Source organism: Pseudopodoces humilis, chromosome 3 (assembly GCF_049639895.1).
Source record: "Pseudopodoces humilis isolate 2021_Gansu_Grassland_sample_001 chromosome 3, ASM4963989v1, whole genome shotgun sequence".
NCBI lineage: Eukaryota > Metazoa > Chordata > Aves > Passeriformes > Paridae > Pseudopodoces > Pseudopodoces humilis.
Window position 1 is genome coordinate 84,711,371 of NC_142202.1, and position 26,006 is coordinate 84,737,376.

The 26,006-nt window shown below is 42.5% G+C and overlaps 1 protein-coding gene across 23 annotated transcripts in view; it reads right to left on the reverse strand.

The window, feature by feature from the left end:
* Positions 1–24,635, reverse strand: part of RIMS1 (regulating synaptic membrane exocytosis 1) — a 299,841-nt gene extending 275,206 nt beyond the window's left edge. For all 23 annotated transcript variants that reach the window (XM_088053101.1, XM_088053091.1, XM_088053111.1 and 20 more), the window contains exon 1: positions 24,364–24,635. In XM_088053101.1, coding sequence (XP_087909227.1) covers positions 24,364–24,527 — 164 coding nt within the window. In that variant the 5' untranslated portion in view covers positions 24,528–24,635. The remainder of the gene's footprint in view (positions 1–24,363) is intronic.
* Positions 24,636–26,006: the final 1,371 nt, after the last annotated feature.

Here is a 26,006-nt window from a genome sequence, read left to right on the forward strand (position 1 = left end):
GGACAAAGGGTATCACCATGAGTCTCTACAGAGCGTATCACACTTAACACTTTTCATATCTGTCATGATATATTACAAGGTAAACTTCCACTGTTTATTCAGGATTAGATTTTTCAAAGACAGAAAATACAGTTAATTAAATTCAGCAGAATATCCCTTTGGTCCTGATGAACCAAATATTAAACAAATTATTCTACAGAAAATTTCCTTGCTTAAATTATTCCAGTGGCTTTCTTGTACACAGGAACATACAGACATCACTGTTTCTATCTTGTAAGCAAGGCGCTCATCAAATGCACCACCTGAGATAACTTCCCTCTCTAAATTTGCCTCCTCAAATCCTTTCTTCATGTAATACCTTTGCAGTGGTTACTCCCTATTTCTTGCAGCTTATTGTAAATAAGCATTCCCTACTGTTATACTGACTTACTAACTTTGGAGAGGCAGTACATCGTACTCTGACAATTGTCACCAAGGGTCTCGTTCTACCTTAGCACAAGATAGTCATCACTTAAAAGAAAAAGTAAAAAGAAAGGGGTTTGTTAGGAAGATAAAAAATACACTCTACAAAACAAATTTGGTTTTCTCTGTAACTTATAACTAGCTTATTTGCACCTATGCATGTATTTGTCTGGGTGTTTAATCCTCTCTAAAACTCCAACAGATATCCTGGCTGCTAGAGCAATAGCATAGGGAGTTACAGAGGCACATCATTAGGCCTCTTCAGTACAATTAGTGTTTTAATAGATATAACTCTCTTTATCCTAACAATATCCTTTTGGAGGTTTGTCTGGGAAGTCACTTCCCAGTGACTCCCATCAGTCACTTCTGATTCCACATCTAGCACTGTGCACCTGGAGATTTCAAGGACATCTCTTCTTCCCAAGTCCTGTCTAATTCACCACTGCATGTAAAGCCTACATAAATATACATGAATATTTCTAGAGCTGTGTATCAGGGCACTCTGCATCTACTTCCTTTCTCAGTTTTCTTCTATCAGACATTATTGGGACTAATTCCAAATATTTAACTAATTCTAATTATTTAAAATTACATCAGCAATAGGCATACTGCATTCGTTTTTTGAAAAAATCAGGAATAAAAAAAACCCTGACATGCCTCCTTCGAAGTTATAAGAGCAGATTTTAAAAAGCTCAGACCATCCCAGCTAGATCCAACCCCTCTTTTATAACAGGGACTATGAAGTGCTAGAGAGAATCTGGAGCCATTGAGCTTTACCTGTCAATACCCAGCAGTAAAACGTTCATGAGTCTGTTACAAGTCATAGGCTACTCTAACACGTTCTTCAGGGAAAAAAAACACATTTCGGGTCCTGTTCTGGTCACAGCTTGGCCAAACATAAAGATTGGATCTAAGTAACTCTCACCTTATCCTGACATAACTTTTCAAAGCTATTTCTAAGTGGTTTGGTTCCTTCATCTTCACTGAAGATTGACCTACAAATTCCTTGTTCCACTACAAAAAAAATACTTTTTAGCATGTTTGGAAAGGGGCTGTTTTTGGGAATACAAAGACACAGCTGTTCCTTTTACAGTTACAACAGAAGGATGTGTGCCGTTTAAAATGTGCATGGTGTTACACACAGCTGCTTGCCTCAGCCAAAGGTGTGGTGTGATTGGAGGAAGGATGGGAGTCTCAAGAACAGCTTTCTCAGTATCTAATGGATTGTTCTTTGAGGAGCTGGGACTACACAAACAAAAGCAGGAATTCCTAGGACAAGAGGGCTGAGGCCATGGATAAGCCAGGATATGAAGCTGGATGTGGAAAGAAATAAACAAGAGTGCAGAAATAACATGTGATGAAAGATGAGGCTGAGATGACAGATGGCAAGCAGGAATGCAGCATGGCTTTTATCTGTGCCAGAAACCACCAATACAAGGAATCTAGCTACAGAATCATATATATGCATATTTTATATATTATATATACACACATACAGTCAGAAAAATGCTTTATAAGACATTTAAACAATACTTAGAGATTTCCCCACCCCTCTGTTCCCTCAACCACATTACCAAGATATATTAAGGAAGCAAGCCTCCATCTCAAACACATTCACTTGAAACCAGCAGTAGAGTATCCTCCTCACTGCTTCTTCTGGCCTTGTAGAAAACAAACACTGCTGTGCATATTTTCAATGCCAGTCTAAAGGAAAATTTGGTGGCAAATTAAACATATGGGGTCATTGCTGAACAAAGAGTGCGCTAAAATACTGAGCAAATTGTGACTTTCAGAAGATTCCATCTAGCACTTCTTAACATGTTGTATTTTAAAATAAATCATCTTAAAATAGAGCAATGTATGAAAAAAAAATCTGGACAGAGGGTACTAAAAGGCCCAAACTCTTCCCATTTCCGTAACATTCTTCATTCCCTCACTACCACAGCATCCACTCTTATCTCTGCTTCTTACAGTTGTAAAAATGTATGCAAACAGTAATGGAACAAGTGATTGCAAAATCCAATTTTCCTGCTCCTCGTACAAATTTCCAATACACCAAAACACCCACCTATGCTATCTTACTCATTGCAGGAAAGCCCATGTGCTAGCTGCTACAAAATGTATTTTAAAAGACAGACTTGGACCTCTAAACACACTTACGCACACACACCACCATAACAAAGAGATCAGTAATTATAAGATTCTACTCTATCACCATACGGTACTTTTTCTTAAAAAATCAACTTCTAGGATTATTTAATGTTTTAGATATTATATTTCTAATGAAATCTCTGCACTTACTAAGCCATCAACAAGTACCCAGTACTTCATTTTTACTGCAGAATAAAACAAGCAGGAAAAGGAGAGTGTGAGCAGCATAAATTGACAATGGAGGCAAAAAGAAATTACTAAAGGCAAAGAGAACTCACTGGGTTCTTTAAAAGTCCATTGCCAGAGTCTCAAACTGATATATTTTTCACAGATTAAATATTTTGCCCTACACTTCTATTAGTTTGTCATGCATTTTTCTGTTCTTCCAGACATTAAGTTCTCTGAACGTTGCTACGTAATCCCTTCAAAAAGCTGACACAGTTCCATGGCTCCTTACAGGAGCTCTGAGGAACTCAAGGTTTTTAACCTTTAAAATGAGACACTTAGTCACAAGTTGCTATTATCACCAAATACCATGAGTATAAAAACGTATATATATATTACATTCCCTTAGCTGAGTGCAACTCAGTGTACACTTCTTAATCTGCAGCATGTTCTCCCTGTTGAAGTTAAATAGAAAAATGAAGAAAATCCCTTGATATGAGCAGAACATGCATCTCATATACAAAGATTATCACTGGCAATGAGAAAGGAATTTTTGCAGCCACCACTTCTTAAACTTCTGACCCACTTGTTAAACTGCTGAAAGCATACCACTCATTAGGGCCTATGGCTTCTAAAACAGCCACTAATTTTTCAGTAGCTTCCTGTACTTCAGGGCACAGAAGAGTGAAACAGCTGTACTTGGAAAGAAAATTGTATTTTGGAGTATGCACTTTATTATACACTAAACCAAGATTTATGGTGTTTGATTAAGGGCCAAATAAGGTCTAAAAGTAGTGAAACCATTCTATACAATTTGAATTCTACATTAGCAAGAGTATTATTTTAATACAGCTTTACATTAAGAATCAAGGCCCACAGAAAAAGAATGTTAAAAAAATCAGAAGATCCCTTTGAGGAACTATTTTAGTTTTCCTTTTTAAGCAGACAAAGAAAGATATTCATATTAAATGTCTCATGAAGAAGTGTGGCCTTCGTTTCAAACTTTCAGTGAACTAAAACAATAGAGAAATTTAACAGAAGATGTCAACAGTACTTTTTAAATCTCTTTTGTTAGAGAAGCATTTATTCTTAGTCTCATCTGCAGATCCTATGTGGGTAAAAAAGTATTAAAATCACCTCTTTTCTGTATATTGATTAAAACTGTTTATAGAAAAAACAGCAAAAAAGGTTTGTAATAACTCCCTTCAACATTTTTTGGATGATTTAAAAATTAAATTATAACTAAAAATATATAAAAACATGTCCTTAGAGAGGAACTGAACAAAGGACTCCATTATCAGAAGAACTACATGGCCACCTTGACCAGCATGGAAAACTGGTGAGGCTACACCTCGAATGCTGTGTGCCGTTTTGGGCCCTTCACTGCAGGAAGGACACTGAGGTGCTGGAGAATGTCCAGAGAAGTGCAACAGAGCTGGTGAAGGGTGTGGAGCACAAGTCCTGTGATGAGCAGCTGAGGGAATTTGGAGTGTTAAGCCTGGAGAAAAGGAGGCTCAGGAGAGACCTTACAGCTCCCTAAAACTGCCTGAAAGGAGGCTGTAGCCGGGTGGAGGTCACCCTCTTCTGAGTAACAAGCAATTGGAGAAAAGGAAGTGGCCTCAAGATGTGTTGGGGGAGGTTTACATTGGATATTAGAAATGATTTCTTCATGGAAAGGGTTGTCAAGCCTTTGGGCCAGACTTCCCAGGGAAGTGGTGGAGTCACCATCTCTAGAGGTATTGAACAGATGTGTGATAGATGTGGGACTTAGGGACACGGTTTAGTGGTGGACTTGGTACTGTTGTGTTAAATTGGACTCAATGAACTTACGTTCCTTTTCCAATCCAAATGATTCTGTGATTCTATAATCTTGTGGAGGGCATTTAAATGCAGAGTTTTGTTAAACATGCTCCCTGCTCACGCAGTGAACAATATTCCCTGTCATCAAACACCAAAGCATGAAATTTAAAGAAGAAATGCTGGTCACTAGCGGTTTGAAATGTGCATGTAGTCTCAACTTCACAACATGCAGAGAACCCACCTATCAAATCCACACCATGGGATCTCTGTTTCTTTGGGTACATCACTGAGCTGCATGGATGACTTTGGACAGAAAATGCAAGTGGAGAGATTCAAGGATATTCTCAGCAATACATTTTGGAAAATGTCAAAATTGTGTATATGTGGAAGACGTGTTACCTAACTGAATTAGGTAACTGAGTTAACTACATCAAACCTCTGAGTTTAAAAGCAGCAAACTTGAACCTTTCCCATTAGTTCAAAGTGTTGAACTTGCTGTTAAACTACCATTGTAAAACAGTAATCCCTAGTGCCATGTATGATAGACAATTGATTTATATTTTTCTTTGCCACAATTATTTGTTTTCATATCTGATTCGTAAGAAATTATCACCCTGAGCAAAGCAGAAGGCTTCACTATCCAGGAGGTGGCAGGTCAGATAGAATCCCAAGCACAGTTTGTATTCTGGTACAGAGGGTGAAGTCAGATCTAGCTGCAGATATCAATGAAGCTGGTTATTTGGACTTTTTATTGTTATTGTTATTGTTATTGTTATTTTGCTTTGCAGCACAGAGCTCTGAAACCTCCACTGAGACCAGGGATTCTTGGGACCAAAACCTAGAGATTTTCCAAACACATAGGAAAGGAGTGAAATTGAGACAAGAAAAAAATCTGAAGAAAGAAGATGGAAAACTGAAAGGAAGAGAAAAGCATTATCTCAATTTAACAAAAGCAGACCTGAGGTACAGGCGGACTCCAACTTCCCCTGAGTGGCAGCACACAAAAGTTAATTGTATCTCAAGTCTCTGTCCAATAACTTAACATTCAGCCTGATTCTTTCTTAAAGTGAAATCAAGAAGTATGAATCTCAGAGTAGCACTACCAGAACAATGACAAATTTTCTGTATGACAATGATTGATAATTTCTCCTGCCACTTGTTATAGGATTACTACAAGTCTTACAGCTACAGTTATACCCATCATCACAGCAGAAAAGTGCACCTCTGCAAAAAAATCAGATACTCTGATTATAATTTCTGGCAAACAAGCAGGTGAATTAGCAGAAGTTCATCACGGTTAGCACTTCGGGAAAAGGCAACCCACTAAGTTCAACCAAAAGTACTGAAGACATGAGAAAAAAATCATTAAATTGTCTTATAGCAACCCCCCCAGAAATGGTGGATCCCAGCACACAATCCAGTTGTTGCCTATGAGTTGTGGTTAAAAAAGGGCTCAATATCAAGGCCTCTATTTCTACCTTTCAGGTGTTTAACATTAATTAAATTATAGAAAAAAAATTGTTTTCAGAAAATTAGTATCATTAATTACCCTGCTCTCACGATGGACGACCATCCTGATAGACATCAGTGACAAGCAGTGCCCATCAGGTGTGTGTATTGGGACCAGTGGTAATTAGTGTCTTCATTAATGACAGAAACAAAGGGATCCAGAGCACCCTCAGCACATTTGCAGGTGACACCAAGCTGAATGGTGTGGTTGACACACCTGAAGGACAGGATGGCATCCAGACCTGGACAAGCACAAGAATTGGGCCTGTGGGAATCTCATGTGGCTCAACAAGACCAAGTCCCAGCTGCTGCACCTGGGTCGGGGCAGTCCCTGGTGTCAGTCCAGTCTGGGGGATGAACAGACCCAGGACAGATCTGCTGAGAAGAACTTGGGGGTGCTGCTGGAAGAGAGGCTGGACCTGACCCAGCAATGTGCTTACAGCCCTGAAAGCCAATTGGATCCTGGGCTGCCTCCAAAGCAGGGTGGGCAGCAAGGCCAGGGAGGTGGTCCTGCCCCTCTCCTCTGGTCTGTGAGACCACACCTGCACTGCTGCATCCAGCACTGGGGTCCTCAGGACAGAAAGGACCTGTTGGAGCTGGTCTAGAGGAGACCTGTCAAGTAAATTGGAGAGATGGAGCACCTCTCCTACGTGGAATGCCTGGGAAAAATTGGGACTGTTCAGCAGGCTTTGGGGTGATCTAACTGCAGCCTTCCAGTACCTAAAGGGAGCCTACAAGAAAACTGGAGATGGACTTTTTATAAGAGCATGTAGTGACAGGACAAGGGGGAATGGCTTCAAACTTCCAGGGTAGGTTTAGATGAGATATGAGTGAGAAATTCTTCGCTTTGAGGGTGGTGAGGGACTGCAACAGGTTACCCAGAGAAGTTTTGGATGTCCCATCTCTGGAAGTATTCACAGCCAGGCTGAATGGGAATTTGAGCAAACTGGTCCAGTGGAAGATGTTCCTGCCCATGGCAGGGGGGTTGGAACTTGGTGGTCTATAAGGTGCCTTCCAACCCATTTTATGTTTCTATGATTCTCTGAATCCAAGATATGTGAGTGATCACAGCATCACTACCATACCCTGACTTCTTGAAGTTACAAATTCAAAATTAGTAGACACATGTTAGTACAGGAGGAAGATATCACTGATAAACCAGGTAGCTGACACCAAGTTTTCTTTCTACCAAAGTGTTTATTCTCTAATTTGGGGAAGAAATACAAACTTGCCAGTCCTGAGCTACAGGATATTACATATTTTAGTTACCTATCTCTTTCCTCCTTTACTTAGTACAACCCCAAGGTGTCCTAGGTTCTTCTTTTCCAACTTAACTTGTGTCTCTCTGACTCTCCCTCGTCTTCTCATAATTTTTTCTCTTTTTTTTCTTTTTCTTTTCCTTTTTTCTTTTTTTTTTTTTGCCTAATGAATATCCCACATTGAGGAGCAGGGGTTTTTTTGAGAGGGTGAACTGCTGCTTCTAAAGGTGCATACTTGTGGTCAGCAGCACTTTGACCAGTAGCACTTGCTTGTGTAGCTGTGAAGACATGATTACATCTATTTCAGTTTGAGATTTCATTGTGCATGCCTTAAAAAGCACATTGGGGCAGACACCTTTTTCATATTGAAGTCCACATCTTAAGGTCATTCAAAACAACCAAAAGTGAAGTTTAGTCCAAGACTGTGTCCTGTCACCCCTCTCAAATGTAGTACTGATGCACTTGTGAGTTTCTTCTTCCATATCCATCTTCTGGCTGCCAAGATACAAGATAACACTACTGCTTATCTCTCATCACTTTGGAAAACTCATTACTTTCTCCAAGATCTAGAAAAGAAAGAGCAAGACCAGCCCAGGAGAGTCAAGGTTATGTGTTATCACAGTATTAATGTGTGGCAATCTTTAATTGTGAAAATAAGATTCATACTGTAGCCAAATGGGAGTTTCTGCACTGGAGGGAGAAAGGCAACAAAGAGCTGGAAATGCTCCTCTTCCCCTTTCCAGCTGTTTCAGGGAATGGATCACACGGTGCAGGATCAATGCAGTGACTTCTGTTTCACCTCTATAGGATTTACATGCTGTTTCCCCTCTCCACTCCCTTTCCATTGTACCACTGGGGAGAATGCAGAGAGGAACAGCCAGATGTTCCAGGTGGTGGGATCAGTCCTAGAACTGGCAAACCTGGCCCACAATACCAAAGCAGAAGTAAAATAAGACTACCTTAAAGCATGCTTCCTCATCCCAAATGACACCATGCAGCCTATGAGATTATGCACATACGTGGTGTTATCTTAAAAACTGGAGCTAAGTTTTCTACTGCTGTCTCCTAAACTCCTGTGTAAGATAGGCATATGCACAGCCACACATACACCAGGAAGACCGCCACACACTGCCTGGGGACCAGAGTTATCCCTACACACCAGAGTGTGGTACTGGAGGAAAAACTACTGAAAAGTGCCAAGGAGTCTTCCCAGCCAAGAGCGGCTGCTGATTTAGCAAAGCAGGGACCTTTACACATTCTGATTAAGGTCTCTACTGTACAGTGAACTCTTTGGCCCCCATTATTCACCCTTCTCCTCACCTGCTGAGACTTTAGATGTACTTGCCTCAAATGTCAACATCCTTTACTCCTTTTTCTTTCCATTTAATCAATTCTTTTTAGCTCCATTCTTCACCTACCCAATAAAGCAGAGATGCCACCTTTAATTAAAGACAAAAACACACAAACACTCACCGTTCCCTCAGGCACTGAGCCTGCACAGATTAATATGTACATGCACATAACCTCCAATATGTCAGGCTGGAGATGACAAGGCTGGACAGACGCAGGGGACATGGCACCTTGCCTATAAACCCCGAGACTAACAAAACATTTAGAGCTGCCTTACAGCAGATCTACTTGTTCTCTTTAAATCTCATCTCATTCCTCTCTGCTTACACTGTTAGGAAGGTAATATCCTGGTTCAGGGCATTTCTACAGACTCCATCATACAGCACTGTCATAGCAGGGGCCCTTTCCTAAACAGAGAAAGCATTCTTATGAGTAAAAAGATTAAACCAGGTTCCAAGTACTCAAAACCAGTTCTGGAGCTTCAAAAATGCTCCAAAATTCTGAGACTGAAATAACATAGCAAATTGCTTTGAAAAATAATAATGTTGATTACTACCATTAGGTTTAGGAACCCTAAGATGTGGTTGAGATTGGTTTCAAAATACTCTGCTACAAACAAGGAGACCTCTTTTTAAATCAGACCAGATCTCTTACGTGGATCTATCTTTTAGTGGGAAGGTATGGGGCAGCCAAGGAGTAGTTAGATAATGCTATAAAATTATTATTTTCTGGGAATGTTGAATTCAAATGAACTAAGTTGTGCACTTCCTTCTTCAGTCAAACTACCCTGTGTTTCCGGACGCTCTTGCTGTACCACCTGAGCCTGCTGAGATCTGTGAAAGCAGCTCTGCCAAGCCTCAAGTGCCTGAACCTAATGACTCAGACCCTTCTCTTCACAGTCATGAAGCTGGCTTACACTCTGAGAATTTCTAAACCTTTGTGTTTTCTACTTGCCTTCTAATTTATTTATTATCACACTGAAAATAAATGTTCACCTCCTCCTGATTCATGTGCTTAACTATCTCCAGTTCAAGCCCAAAGGGAAACAGACACATAAATAAGCAAGTCCCAGGTCTGCTACCAGAGGATCCATCACTTTTCATTACCCAATTCTCAGTGTGCAGAAGTGTTATTTTACGCTTGTTCTGTACTAGACAAATAGCTAGCTGCATCACTCACAGCCTACTTCCAGACTCCCATCCCAGCTAATTCCAGCCTTCCCCTAACATCTTGCTCATGTCATATATTCCTCTTCTTCTGATCCCCACAGCACTGCCTGTAATCCCCTCTAAGTACAACTTCTTGTGCCTTAAGGGAGGTGTACTTTCATGCAGTTTCCCACTTACTTGTGTCCTTTCCCCTTTCCTGCTGTCCCTCACAAGGCCATAGACTGCACTCTCATCCTCTCACTTCATTTCTCTTCTCCCACAGCAACTAAGCAACCACAGCTTTTCTAGTGAATAGCCTTGCCAGCACAATGCAAAATGCTGACTATTTTGCATACTTCTCTCATTAATCTGGTGGTTACCTTGTGAGGGCATTTAAAACACCTTAGCTAATATGGAGCTTAAGTTTAATGCAATAAAATAAAATGAGGATGTTATCAAAGAATCAAAGTTTCACTAATGGCAGTTTAATGATAATTCACATTCAAAAGGTACTGCTTCTCATGTGGAAGGAAACATGCTCTAACCTCAACCATAATACTATTTGAGAAATGAAAGATCCCCGAAGGAAAGATAGTGATCTCAAAAATTATACAGGAGGGATCTGAAGAAAGTGGCACACTGCTACACAGGTCTGAAAACCCAGTCAGAATCACTGACTGAGCTGAAACCTTTTTCACTGCTGTCTGTGTTCCAGCAATGAAACATGCAGAGTCTGGAGACCACTTCGACTTGAGGAAATACTCAGGATGTGTTCAAGGGAGCTCCACAATTGTCAGCTCCAGAATCCAACACCTGCTTCCAGGCTCCCTCCAATCCCTGCTGCCCACAGCTACAAAACCTTATTTACAATAGCAACCAGCTTCCCACCCACTCCTCACTCCTAAAGTCAAGAAGTAGTACCAATGGACATCTCAAATACCAGCTGACATCTGTGTTTAGACAACAAAATCCTCGCCTGGGAAACACCAGTCCAGCTTCAGTACTGTCACCACACCCCCAGGGACAGTGCAGACATACCCTCTGCCATGACTGAAAAGTGCTTTGTATCTCTCAACACTGACTGCAGTTTGTCCTCTCTGCAACTTTCTATGAACCGAGCATGACATTTGCACTGAACAACACTGCATTTACCTTACAATTTTGCAGGAAGCTCACCTTAAACAGAAATGCAATTTATTATGTTCACAAAGGCTCCTTAACTCAGCTTGATTTGGCTAAGGTTTTATTTTATGAAGACTATTATTATAATGCCTGGAATGAGGAAAAAGAAAAATTGCACATGTTCCTAAAATATTACAGATTGAACTCTGATGCCCTAGACATACTGTATGTAGTAAGTCAGATATTGATATAATATATATCCATGTAACCACCATGATTTAAACATCTGGAAGGTAAGTAAACTTGAAAACCTTAATGAAAAATACAGTATGAGTTAAAGAAGCATATAACTTTATAAACCATTTTTTAATTCAGCTGGGGAGAATCATATCCTACTCTGATTCTGACTGACAGTAAGTTAAATTAATTTCCCCAAGCTGAGTCTGTTTTGCACATGACAGTAACTGTTCAGTGATCTCCCCCTGCCCTCATCCTGCCCAGAAACCTTTCATTATATTTTCTCTCCGCTGCCAAGCTGAGGAAGGGAGGAACAGAGCAGCTTTAGTGTCCACCCAGCATCCAGCCACAGTGAGGAACAGAGCAGCTTTAGTGTCCACCCAGCATCCAGCCACAGTGAAGCCAGCAGAGTACACAGCAATAAAATCTTTCCTGTACTCTCTGTCGCCTCAGCTTTAGCCTGGAGGAAAATGTACTTCTCGTTTTCCTTTTCCTTCAGGGAAAACACTTATAATTTTCTTGTTCATTCAGTTCTTGGCCTCTGACAAAGGAGTCAAAAGGGTGGCAGTTGCCAAAGTCACTTATTGATTTTCTTGGTTTATTTATGAATTCCAGACATGCAAGTGCCTGTCTTCAAATTTTAACACCTGGTATTTCACACCATTAAGTAAATTGCCAGGAAGACTACTTCCTTTCCACCTCTGCAACTTTCACATAGCTAGCGAGCTGTCCTCACAGAAGGTTCATCAAAGTTTGGCTTCCATAGAAAGCTTTCAAATGTAGGTCTTCTTCACTAAAGCTGTATGCGAAAGTTACCTGCCTTTTCTACTTTAAAGAAAGCTTTCTTCTGTGGTCTTAGTCTACCAGTACACAGGAAGGAAAGCTCTGTATTAAGATGAAAAGAAATAGGAAGCAAAGGGAAAAGTAAAAAGGTACAGTATGGGATCAACAGGAAGTTTCAAAGCTAATCCCAGTACAATACACTGCAGTAATCCAACAGAATGAGACAAAAACCATGAATCACTCTGTGAAGGTCTTAATTTCAGAGAAATATGGCAAACTCTTATATGCAGGCAGAAAAAAAACACAAAACAGTAAATTCTTCAAGGATAGAGCTGAAAGCACTCCCAAACTATAAACCCAGTAAAAACTAGGAGGGCAAAACCCCTCTATTACAAGGAGCATTCCTGTTGCTGCTGTTCTCCTCAAGATTCTTCCCTCATATTGTTCATGTCATTAATTTTACTTTACATCACAGAAATCTCAGCTTTTATCTTTTTGATCTCATACAGAGAAAAAGCCAAGCAAGAAAGATTCAGATCACCTTGGCTGAATGCAAGATAGAGCAAGGTCTCACCAGCCATGTAACCAGAACTCTCCAGCTCCTTTTCTACAAGGACTGCTTAAAACTGGTCAGACAGGGACCAGCTTAGAACTTCAAACAGGCCCACTAGAAAAAGGGATGCTACAAATGAACAAACCTGTAAGTTCCTGCTGAATCCCTGGTCAGCCAACTCCCAAGAACTTGTGTTGATATTTTTTTTATGATGAGTGCATAACTGATGAAGGAAGATTAAAAAACCCCTTTCAAGATAAATTATGAAGATATTTTGCTGAAAAAGTGAGAGCTTTTAAATTTAAAAACTACAATCAATATCAAATCATCTAAAAACACAAAATACAAGAATCATAATATATTAGTGAGGTTCTGTAGTCTTAGAACAGATTTCTCATTAAAAAATCAATATCTAATTTTGCTCTGAAATACAAGAAAAATGTACTGTGCATTTAATCTCAAAGGAATTTACACACTTTTCACATACACACTAGCAGAATCAATTCATATAATTCTGCAATTTCCACCTCTGAGTAAATACAGTTCCTTTCTGTGAGTATATTGAAAAACAGGTTCTTGGACAAACCAACAGAAAACAACATACAATATTATGACTGCAGGAAGTTAGGGGTATGCAGAACACAAAGTAATAAAAAAAATACAGATACACTTCTGAACAGTGATAAATAAAATGTGGTGCTTTTTTTTTGTTGTTGTTGTTGCTTCTCCAGAAAAGTAGGTAGCCACGCCTTGGTTTCACTTTTCTTAAGTTTCTTACTTTCTGTGTAAGGCTTGGGGTGTAACTGAACAATTATTGGATGCATTTGGGTAAAATGCGCTTTGCTCTGCAAAACACAAGATTTACAGAGACATATCCCATTTAAACAGACTGAACAACTCTACTCCAGTTAACAGATGTGCTTCCAGTGAGGCTTGTTCAAGGCAGAGACTCAACACAGTTAATCAAACTCAGCAGAGACATGGGACCACAGAAATATAATGTTTTGCCGGTCCATGGCAGCAACTTTGTCACTTGTCCTTGAGATATGACTGCAGGCAATATTGTTCCTAATTTTCAGCTCTTCAACAACTTTCACCAATGCATTCTGCATGTTTACAGCAATGTTAAGCAACATAATGTTGCAATTAAAGTCCATAAAGCAACTTGTACATATTTCTGTACAGCGGTATTCACAGTTCCATATTCTTAGGCACAAGCACATATACACATATAAAGCCTCTTTTAATTCTCATCCATAAAGTGCAAACCCATTTCTCTGTCACTTTGCACTTAGTATCCTGGGCCAAAATCAATAGAGTTAAACTAGGATGATCTAGAGCCCTCATAAATTCTCTCCTGTCTTTTAAACTGCCTCAGCTCAAGCTCCATGTGCTACATCAAACAGCTGCCTTCCCATTCTACATCTATAGCTAAAAACACATGACCAGCAGAACATGAAACTGTATAGCAGAAGTTTGTTGTGCAATGTCAAACTTTCTACAACCAATAACAGTACCAAGAAGACTTATCACTTAAAGTAACTAAAATACTCATAGGCTTTTATATTCTTTTACTGCTCAAGCTTTAAAATTTTTTCATCTACATCTGTGCAATATCATAAATCAGTACAAAATTTAGTCTCCTGATGTCAAATGTCAAAATTATTCTAAATTTAATACTATAAATAAGCAAAAGTGCAACGACTTTACTTTGAAAATAACTTCATATAAAAGGCTAATTAAAAACCTAGAGAATAATGAATATAGATGAAAAAATACTCTGCTTTCTTAGAACTTACAAGCGCTAAATAAATTGTGGAAAGAAAAAAGATGAGAAAGCTCAGACAGCTCTTACATGTGGTTTTGCATAGCTCTTGATGCTTTTTCCAAGACCAATGGAATCACTGAAAGAAAAGTTACACTAAAAAATCATGGCTCAAAACACAAGTAAACATATTCAATCATCCAGCTTCCAAACTGGCCTTTTCTTACATAAACTGCTTCATTGTCATTTCTTTCAAAATCCTATTACTAAACATTTAATCTTTAACATGATTATTACCCAGAGATGTAAATAGTTCATGGATAAAACTCTGGATTGTTTGTATAGTATAGGACCATAGATTTTCTAAATATGTGGAAAGAGCATGATGTATCAATAGACGCATTACAAAATCTTAGTTTATGGATATGATTTTGAACCCTTCACAATATCTTCAAGGACTTTAAAATTAATATATATTTTACAAAAACGCAGACAAAATCTTCATGAGCAGTGCCTATGCGATTTTTAGTGCTCACTAGGCTCACAGTCCAAACAAGATTGGAAAAAAATGTATCATCTTTTATTAGACCTTCTAGCATAAGACAGAGTTTTGTATGCATAAACACTTTGATCAATTCAGAGTATGCAGTATTGGTAACCTAGAGAAACACTTGAGAAGACACTTCACACTTAGGTCATTCAAGCATGTGAAGACTTCCATTAGCAATTTTCAGAACAAACAGAGCGCTCTGCTTCTTGCTAAAAGAGTAGTACCCTTTTTCCCTGCAATATAATAGTACTTACACTAAAATAGTGTTGTTGGGCTGTGCTCCATTTATGAGAAATGTCCTAATAAATTTCATATCATGCAGTTCAAAAAGTCACTCTCAATTAAGGATCTTAAAGTAAATAACTGTATTTTGATGCAAGATATTTAAACAACCATTCTAGAAATTTACTATAATTTAGGATTTATCTAAACCCCAAAATACACAGAAATTTATTTTGTGGTTATAGCTCAGATCCTCAAAATTTGAAGCAGTTAATTTGCTAAATCCATCACTAAAAAGTGTAGTTCTATCTGCTAGGTTCATCTCTGATCAAAAAGCAACTCTCAGAGCATATACTGATCTTCAGTGATTCCAGGTGGCCTTAATATAGGAAAGACAAACCAAAACATTAGGAGATTTCTAACACCACATTTTTATTACAGATATCTGAAAAATCTCCATATACAGACAGGTACATTCCCTTAGCTTCAGTAGTATGAACAGTGCTTGCCATAGGCAAAGTGTACAAACTCCTGACACTGAAAATGAGACACACATGATGTGAAGAAATTCAGAAATTTGTACCTAAATAGGTGTTCTAATTAAATCTAGAACTGTCTGGAAACAGCTACTCATCATGCCGTGTCTTTTCATGCCTCTGAAGTGGCAACTGTATGAATGGTTTTGTGTGTCATTATCCTGAAAATTGCAACTAGCTCTTCTTGCCTCTGTAACAGTGCCAGGAAGTATATATTTGGAACATGGCTTTTTGCTTAAAACTCTCTCTGGGCATAAGTATCTGACATGCAATGAAATTTTGAGGATGATTACTTCAGTTTTACAGAAAATTACAATGATATCCTATCAATTGTCTTATCTAAGAAACCATTAGATGAAACTCATCGTGATATTCTTTCCTGCTGCTTGTTGCAAATATCAAAAGTCTGACTAACATTTACTGTCTAGATTCCAAAACTAAGCTACACTATAAACATTGTATAATATTTCACCATACCTATGGTATACTGTGAAGTATAAAAATAAGAGATAAAACAACCATAATTCTTGACAGATGTAGGTATCTGATAAGGTATCTGCATATTTGCAGATCTAATACCTAGATTTGACTAAGGCAAATCATACAGAGGTGTAAATCTGGTGAGGTGTAAATCATTTCACAAATTTTAAATTTATGCAAGTATTTTCAAAAAGCAGGATGAAACTACTCACTCTGTGTTTGTAACTTATGACATAGGATTTTTTTTACATGTTTTATCACTGCTGGGAACTCAAGTCAGATTATAGGCATGCAAGCTTTTTCCCCTAAAACATAATTGCATGCTAACATCTATTAATTAAAACTGATAGGCCCAGGAGAGTAGACAAATACAGCAGCCACCAGTGGGTAGAGCAAAGGAGAAAGTAAAATGAAGTAGAAATTATAATTGGTTCTAATTATTGGCAACTCAAAACAGAATTTCACTTTTGTCATTTTCCACCTTCAATAATGCCTGCATTTCAACAAGCTTGAATACAAGGGCAGCAGTGTTTTTAAATAGCCTTTTCTTAAGGCATTAATATCAAGTCCTAAAATGCTTAGTAACTGCTTGATGAAGGAAGCATGCTACATCTTTGTTAGATGCTTTCCTATCCAAGGATGCAAAAAAGTCTTTGCATGAGTCTTCAGAAATAAAAGGGTATTGACAAGACTGAGAATTTCAAATCTCTCTTAATGTTGTTCTCCCCCTGCTATTTTCCAGAAAAATAAACAACAGGATAGTACCCTCCCCCTCTATGAAGAAGCCTCTTCTGCATAATTCCTTTTAAGATAAGGTTTATAACAATTCTGTACTTTGAGAAGTTCCTGCCCAGAGATCATGTTCTTTCACAGTCTTTGTCTTCACCCTTCTGCAGGGCACAGATAATGCCCTGAATTTGAAGAATGACAGACTTCTTAGTTAGAAAGTATTACTGCAATGTCAGACAAAGCTAGCAATGAAGCTCAGGCAGAACCTTGCATCAAGTGAAGAATCATGTGGGAAGACATATGCGCAGAAATAATGCCCTGTGCATCCAATAAAGCCACTTAAACTCAGGCCAGAAAAGAGCTCTGGACAACAGCTTGCATCTCAGGCATTCTGAAAATTCAACTTACACTGATCTGAAGCCTGTGTCTAAAAGATGGTAGGAATGTTTATTACTGTCTGTCATCCCCTATCACCTCCCTGTAAAGCTACCTCTTCTGTAGCTTTTAAGAAATGCCTATCAATCTGCTATTGTCTGCTGACAGTCTCCTGCTCCTCCTCAGCAGTGAGATGGCTGCCCAGTAGATCAGTCAATGACTGTCTCATAATTGCCTTGCTAGTGACTGTGTTCAGTTGAGAGTATGTTTTGACTCCTCAGTCTCCTCAGAAAACTCAGTCCACCCTCAAGTGGTGAAAAAATCACCATCAATTCTCCGAAATACCCTGAAAGGCATGAAAACACTCCTTGTAATTCTGAGGTCACCACAAGTTGTCTGCTTTATCAAAACACATTTATGACCATACCTGCCCTCTCAGACTGATGAAAACTTGGAGCTTCAAATGTTTTTAAATTCATTCTGATGCTTCTATTGGCCAAAAGGCCATAACAGTTTTTGCACTGTTCAATTCTCTCTCCTCCTCTCTGAGCAAAGGCCTTGGGCAGTAAAGAGAAAAGAGTGAGGAGCAGTGACCAAACTAATCCCTTCCCTGAATGATTTGAGAACATGTTTAGATACTGGTCTCTCTTGTAAGCCTGAAAACATTCAGCATAAGAACATGCCAAATCTTGCACAAGGAGAATAATCCCAGGAGCCAACCAACTGGAAAGAAGCTCTTCAGAGAAGCAACTGAGAATTCCTGGTCAAGACCAAGCTGAATGTGAGCCAGCAACATATGCTTACAGCAAAGAAAGCCAATGCCATCCTGGGCTGCACTGAAAAAGCATCACCAGCAGACTGAAAGTAGTGATTTTTGCTCTCTGACACATCTGGATGATAAATCTAGTTCTGGGCTCCTCAATATAAGAAAGACATGCTGGAGCCAGTGCTGCAAGGAGCCATGAATACAGACAAGCAACAGGAGCACGTTACATGAGGAAAGGCTGAGAGACTGGGGACTGTTCAGCCTGAGGAAAGAAGACCCAGAAGGATTTGTACACATGTAAATTCCCAGCGGGGAGGACTAAAGAAGACAGAGCCAAACACTTCCTAGTGTCACCCGGTGGCTGGACCAGAAGCAATGGACACAAACTGAAACACAGGAAGTTCCATCTAAATTATTACTGTGAGGGTAGCTGAACACTGGAAAAGACTATCAGAGAGACTGTGGAGTCTCCATCCTTGGAGATACTCCAAAGCCATCTGCACTTGGTCCTGGGCTACCTGCGGCAGGTGGCCCTGCTTTGAGTAGGGGGTTGTACCAGACAATCTCCAGAAGTAAAATTGTTCCATCATGGATTTGTACACTCAAGTGTCAGGAGCAGAGCTGGCACTGCCAGTAAGAGGTGCAAGGTAATATTTGAACAGTCTTTCTGGGTGATTTGAGAGGCTTAAAATACCCACACACACAGCAAGCAACCTGCTTACTCCCTGCACCACCATAGCGTCTGAAACATGGTGGATCCAAACTGCTTTAAGTACAAAGGAAGAAATAAAGGCTTTCAAGCAGAAGCCTCCATTCCTCCTGCTCCACTGCAGAGAAAGTGAGATTCATGCAGCCATGGAAAGAATAAATAAGAGGGAGGCTGAATCAGAGGAGAGAGTCTTGGTATTGTTTATCTGTTTTATCCTCTAAGTCCTTGGTGCCAAATGCACAACCAGTTCCCAGAACTCTCAATTCCTCCATTGTTTCTCAGTGGGATTAAAGACAGGCTTTCGACCCTTCATACTAGAGATAAGATAAAGACAGACTTCCTGAAGATGGCCCCTTCACTCTCACTTTTATTTCTGGAAAGTGGCCCAGTTTCAACTGAAAGGAGGAAAAATCATCCTACCTCTTCCTTCCCTACTTTTTATGGAAGGGCAATTATTATCAGGGGACTTACAGCATACAGCCTAAGAAGGTCTTGGAACTGTACTTCGTCCTGCTGCCTGTAAGTATTATACAAAATGAGGATGGCAGCAGCTACCACACTGAGCAGTAGTCAGTGTTTTCTGACAATGTTAGGTGTGGTCCAAGTGCTGGGAAGGGAGAAGACACTGTCTCCAGGAAACTGGTTGAGAGCACAAGCCTCAATCTTCAATTACACAGCAGCGAAAGCTGGAAGCTTTCAGTGTCCCAAGGAAATTATAGAGAAGTTACTTTGCAAACCCTGAAACAGATATTCTCACCAACTCCAAGTGACTGGGATTTAGCAGCCCTGAAACATGAGCAGCTGCAATATCCCTATTGATTCTGGAGACCTGAAATTAAAATCATGCTTGTGTGCAATACTAGGTGGTCAAAATAGGGCGTTAGCAACAAATTCTCCCTAATTATTAACTGCCATGAAAAATCTTGAGATAACTTTTAAGATGGGAAAGTTTCAAGTATGTACTACCTCCTCTACTCAAGCTACTCTTTGAGTAACTCTAACTAATTAGAGTTACAAAACTACAAAGCACTTCCCGTGTCTTATTTAACTTTCCTCCTATTGCAACTACCTCAGCCAACAACTCCACAGCCTTCTTTATGTCCCATCAGAAGCTTAGTAAGAGCTTTTATCCCCACTTAAGTGTGCTCCAGCAAATGAACATTGTGGTAACTAGGAACCACTTCCTACCTGGAACTCAACTAGCTGTGTTCTCAGTTACCATAGTTTCCACTTAGTACTTGCCTAACCCAACAAGATAAGGCACACAACTACATATAAGCAAACTTCATCCTAAGTACACATATATATATATAATTCTGTGATTTCTCTGTGACTGAAGTTTGCTGTACATAACTGTGTTTTTTTCAATTCAAGGCACCTTATACCCACAAGCGGAATAGTTGCCTCAGGCTACCTAGTGTTTAAATGTACACTCTAAGCCTTTAAACTATTTTTTCTTTTAATTTTACACACACACTTTTGCAAATGACAGTTTGTTTCTCTCTTCAGTCTCATTGAAAACTTACCCTTTCATGCTTCTTCACAATTTTTTAGTCACATCAGTCACCTGTTGAGCAATATCTGGACTTCAGGCTAGACATTAGTCACCCAACATGAAACTCTTCCCTTCCAGCTACAGGAATATCTACCAAATAAAACAGGAAAAAATGCCTCCAATGTGAATTAGTCTGCAAAGGAGGCCATTTTACTACATTTTGCTCTATGCAAACATTTATTCATAAAAGAACAGAAAAGGCTTGGGTGTCTAAGATTGAGTACTATGGAGCTGCTCTCCATGCAGCTTTCAAAGGTGTGGCAAATAGGAAAGTGATGCTCTCCCAGCCACAGAAGAACAAAACACAAAGCTCTGAAGCTCCAAGATGAGATAGAGGACCTGCTTCCTACTCCCAGACTGTGAGACTGCACTGAAGAGGTTTCAGTTTCTACTTAGTGCCTAGCAAGCAGCAAAGTGTTTATGTGGATTTCAGTCTTCAGTGCCATGCAACAGATGGGGACCACAGTCCATCAAATGAAGGCACAGATATGGGCTCAGGAATACCTGGTGACACTGTCCCTATTACAGAAGGAATGCAGAACCTGCCTTTAGATGTGAAGGCAATTTCAAGGCAATCAGTTAATAGCAAAGTGTTCCTTCCTGTTCGTAAAACATGCAAAAGAAGGATCCTTTACAAACGCCCAGACTCCTCAACACATTGCTCCATGGTATTCAGCAAGTCATAGGACAGCAAAGTGTTCCCCTTCCACAAACACCACCCACAGCAGTGTGAAATCTGATATCAGAAGGGTATGGGAAAGACAAGGTCCCTTCCCACTGACCAGGCGTGCCTAGAAAAAAGAAGTCACACTGACCAGGGTAAGATGCACATCTTTATCCTAAGGACGTTACAAGCTCTGTTAGCCCCACACTGCTGAAGGAAACTCAGCAAAATGACAGATAGGGAAAGTTCCTGGAAAGCAGCAAGCAGGTGGTCTCAAACCAAAGGGGGCATTTGTAATGCTCCAGTGCAAGCAGTGAAAACAGCTCAGTGTCCAGTTCTGTACCCTGTAACAGCACCCTGTTCACAGGCTGGCACGCTGCAGTACGTGCTGATGTCAGTGGGAACTGGCAGACAGGGTTTACAAGAAGGCTTTTAGCTCACAATCAGAAACAGGGATCAGGAAGACACAGAGGTACAGACCCAAAGGAGAGGGACACAGCCCCTTTAACGATGACCCCAACTGCCTTCACTTCTCCGGAAATCCATATAAGTCCACTCACAGAAGCACTTCAAATTCCCCTGGATCCACAATTTTATGACCACTGTATGAAGAATATAGTCATTTAACCAATATTTCTTCCTATGGCTTTCTGCTATGAGGAGTGATGGAAAGGAAAATTCCAAGTACTGTTTTAGAAACTTTCATTGCTATCAGGACATCCAGAACAGGAGAGAAATGCTGCACCCATTTTAGCCCTTATGATTCATGAGACAGCACATATCCGGCCTCTGATCAGCCCAGGATTGAAGGTAGCCTAGTTTGCAGCACTGATTCTCAGCTTCACTTTCAGGGAAAATTACAGATTTGCATGTGGGTGTTACAGATGGAAACATTTCTCCACCAGGTGGTTTTAATGAAAACTGGTGTCAGTTTTGTTGAGACATTTGGATAATCAGAAAATCTTTTAACAAAGATAATAGGAAGGAGTGGTGATGATATCTGACTTTTATAATATAGCTGTGTCATCTGATAGTACCACTGTATATTTGTAACAACCCTTCATAAAATTATGGAAGTAAATTCTTGTCAAAATTCCAGTCTGAAAAGAATTACTTAATGAAAAGGTGTGTCAAACTCTTATCCCAAAAAGAAAGTAAGCAGTCAGCATACAGAAAAAGCAAATTATTTTAGAAAATCTAACGTCTCTCTCATAAGAAAAATATTTGCTGTGACTTGATTTTTACAAACTAACGATATAGCTAAAGCAAATATACAGGTTTCTAAGTTTTCCAATGTATTTTCCCTTAATTTCTGCCTCTTTAAATAAAGACAGAAATCTAAAATCACAGTTTCTCAGGCCAGTGGAGGATATAGCCTGTTATTATTTGAAAGAACTTTTGTAGGGAAATGAACTTTTAAATTTGGATATCACAAAAATTTAAATATAAAGTAATTTCTAATTGAATTCACAAAGCACCATTTTTGCCCTCTTCTAAAAATTGTATCTGAAGTATCCAAAGTTCATTTAGTGAAACTGCTGAAGATTCCCAGAATCTCATAGGAAAGGAAATATCAGTCCAGAATTCAGAAACACCAATGAAAAAAAAAAAAAAAAAAAAGGGGGGGGGAGTGAAAAAAGGAGGAAAAGTTATCCTCTACCCAATGTTAACAAGAATAGGGCTGAGAAAATACTATCTTTACCAACGGGAGTTCATTCTCACAGTGACTTAAGATTTATAGTATTCCTCTACAACATTATCACACAACCAGTAATCTTCTTCACAGAATAAAAGCTAAATATTTGTAGAAAAGTAGCTGTGCTGGAGGACAAGGAACAGAAGGATACATATAGTTTAGAGCCTTTGAGCTACTCCTTTATTTAATTTTTTTCTGATGAATAGAAACTGAGGAGGGATCCTTCACTCACGTTTCCCCACAGTGACTAACACAACGCATTTTCACGAACATTTCTCATTCCAATCACCCCACTTCCAAGGGTAGCCACACCCCAAACACAATGAACTGCAAACTGAACTCTTCCGTCTTGAACTGAGATCCAAGCACCACGGTGCCGGACAGCTCCTAGCCAGCCCAGCACTGGCAGCTGGGCCTCAGTACCCACCACTGCAGGGATCTCTAGTAGCCCCTGTAAAAATTCAGAGTCAAGAACGAATAGGAAGGGACAGGGAAAAGAGTGTACTAAAACGCTGTCCCAGCTTCACCACGCACGGCGCACGGGGCCGAAGTCGGGAGCCTGCGGGGTTTGGTCCCCAGCCGTGGGGAAGAGCTGGCACCTGCATCGCTCAAGCGGCTATTTCCGATGCAGCCGAAAGAAACACCCAGATCACGTCACACCTTCAGCGCATCCCTTCCGAGCACAGGTGCACGCAAGCAGGCGACAGTGAGGTAAGGATACACCTCCTGTGGCACGGAGGGTCTGCGTGGCGTCAGAGGCTCGCACTGTTCCAGTCACCTCTCCCACCACCTCCCGCCCGGAGCGAACAGGCCTGAGGGGCTGTCAGAAGAGGAGAAACCGTGATTCTCCTCCACAGGCCACGACTCCGATCTGTTTATTCTTATCACTCGCAGTAGGCGATTCAGCAACGCTACGTTTGAAGCCTCCGACTGACGGAGGAGGCTAAAAAATGAGATCACATGCGATGTTTGGCAGGGACGAGGGGGTGAGGAAAAGGTTCAAAAGAGGCTGTGGGGATCTGGTTTCCAAACATGGCACCTACCCACACCCCGCGCTCCCCGCACCCCTCCCCGTGCCGCCGGCAGCGGGATAAACCCACTCCCCCGCCGTCCCGCCAGCACGCCCGCCCGCTGGAATGAGCAGTGCGACTAATTCCATCTATTTCCTAATTACGAACGCCCTGCTGCCCCACAGCGCGCCGCTGCCCGGGGCTGCCCGCCCTGGAGCCGGCGGCGGGCGGGCCGAGGCCGGCGGCACGGCGGGCGGAGCGGGGGCCGGGGCTGTGCCGGGCGGGGGCAGCCGCCCCAGCCCCGCGGCGGGCGGCAGCGGGGGCCGAGCCAGGCGGGGGCAGCACGGCAGCCGTGGAGGCTCCCGCACGGAGGGAAACCCCACCCAGCGGCCCCTCCTGGCAGAGGCGGGGTTTTGGGGACCCCAAAGGAATCCCACCTCGCCCCTCACCCCCGTGTCGGGGTTTCCGCCCGCCCTGCGCCGCCGGCTCCCTCGGGGCGGGGAGGGCCGCCGTCCCGCTCCGTCCCGCCGTGCCGGGTTCTCCCGGCGGTGCTGCCTAGGGAGGAGCTGCCCGGGGTGGGGGAGGAGGAAGTTACGGGCCGGGAGCGGAGAGGGACCGGGTCTCCGCGGCGCCAGCCCCGCCGAGCAGGGCGAAGCCGGCTGGCTCCGGGCACCGGCCGGCTCCCGCTGTAGCAGCGCCCGCTCCGCCCGCCGGCGATCGGTGTATGAATGAGTGCCTGAATGAATGAATGACTAGCGTCTGCTTACTTGAGCATGGCCTCTTCTTTTTCTTCCTCCTCTTTCTGCCGGTCCATCACTGCCATGATGATGTTCCTCTCCTCCTCTGTCAGGTGGCTCAGGTCGGGCAGCTCCTGCATCGGGGGGGGCACCGTGGGCGGGCGAGGGCCGCGGGGCCCCACCGAAGAAGACATTTTCTTTCCGCCTCTCCCTTACACCTTCTACCTTTGCACGGCGAACCCAGCCAGCCTCTCCTCCGCCCCCTTCACAGGGTAGTCCTCCGAGCAGCGGCAGCCGGCAGCTCTCTGGCAGCAGCGGAGGAGGCGGAGACCCAGCCTTTCATGGTTGCTTGCATCCACCCCGGCCCGGTGCTGCCGCTGCTCGGTCCCTTTGTTTCCGCGGCTTCGGGGAGCTCAGGGGCTGCCGCGCCGCCGCCCGCAGCCCATCCTCCCGGCGGTGGGCGTGCGGGGCGGGGGTGCGGTGGCGCGGAGGGCTCCGGATCGCCGCCGGCGGGCTGCGTGCGGGAGCGGGGGGGCGGTGCGCGCCGCCGGCCGGCCGGGAAGGGCGGGTGCTGCCGCCGAGATGCTCCGCCGCTGCGAGCCTGGCGCTGGAGAGGGAGGGAGCGAGGGAGGGAGGGGAGCTCGGTGCCGGTGAGGCGGAGTCCGAGGCGCGGCGCCGCTGCCCCTGCCCGCGCCGGGCACCCGGGCCGGCCGCGCCTCTCACCCCGCAGCCTGCCGGGCTCGTCCGGCGGCCACACGGCCGCGGCGGTGGCACCGGCACCGCCGCCCTCCTCACGTCCTCCTCCGGCTTTCCCCACCGCAGGTGCTCGCCCGGGCTCCCGCCGGGGCTCCCGGCTCACCCGAGGCAGGGCCACCCGTGGGAAGGTGCGGGTTTGCTGCGGGGCTGCCTGGGGTGCCGGGAAGCCTTGGGCTCCCAGTGCTGACGCCGCTCCCTCGGGCGTGATCCGCGCTGACCCCTGCTGCAGCCCCCTTGCCTTAAGCCAGCGCTGTCGCGGCTAGAACGTCCCTTCTTTAGAGTCCCACGCTTCACCACTTTCTTGATAAGCTTCTTAAAGCCCGTTACTGCCCCCCATGCCACGGTCCACACACGCCTCCCACGCGGGTGACAAGCGCTCTTACCTATCAGACCCATTTTTTAACTACTGTGACCCACTAAAACTGGCCACGAAACATGTCACAGTGCCGACTGCTGAAATGAGGGGTTAGTGCACAGTGGAACAAAACGTCATGTCCAGACAGAGATCGCTTCCCTGACAATTTCTAGTCTACTAGCTCTGAGTAACTTCATTTTGGAGAGCTGGTAATGAATGCAACAGCTATTCTCTACAGGAGATCATCTGCATGTAATCCACTAGCCAAAAGCTCATGCATCTCGCTCTGAGGTGTCCTCTGCTCACACATGTGCCTGTCAGTGAATAAAATCATTCAGGCTGCTTAGGAATGCAAAGTTAAAATACAGACAAAATTGCACTTTCTGGTAAAATGTGCGCTACAACTAACACACGCTGATACTTAAGACCTCTCAGTTGTGCTTCTGCTGAGGCCACAACATGGAAACAGCTCTGGTTTCTAGAGAGATCATCTGATGAGCATGAACCAAAGGGAAAAAAATGGGTGCTGGCAATATTCAATGCTTCTTTCTGCCAAACTTGC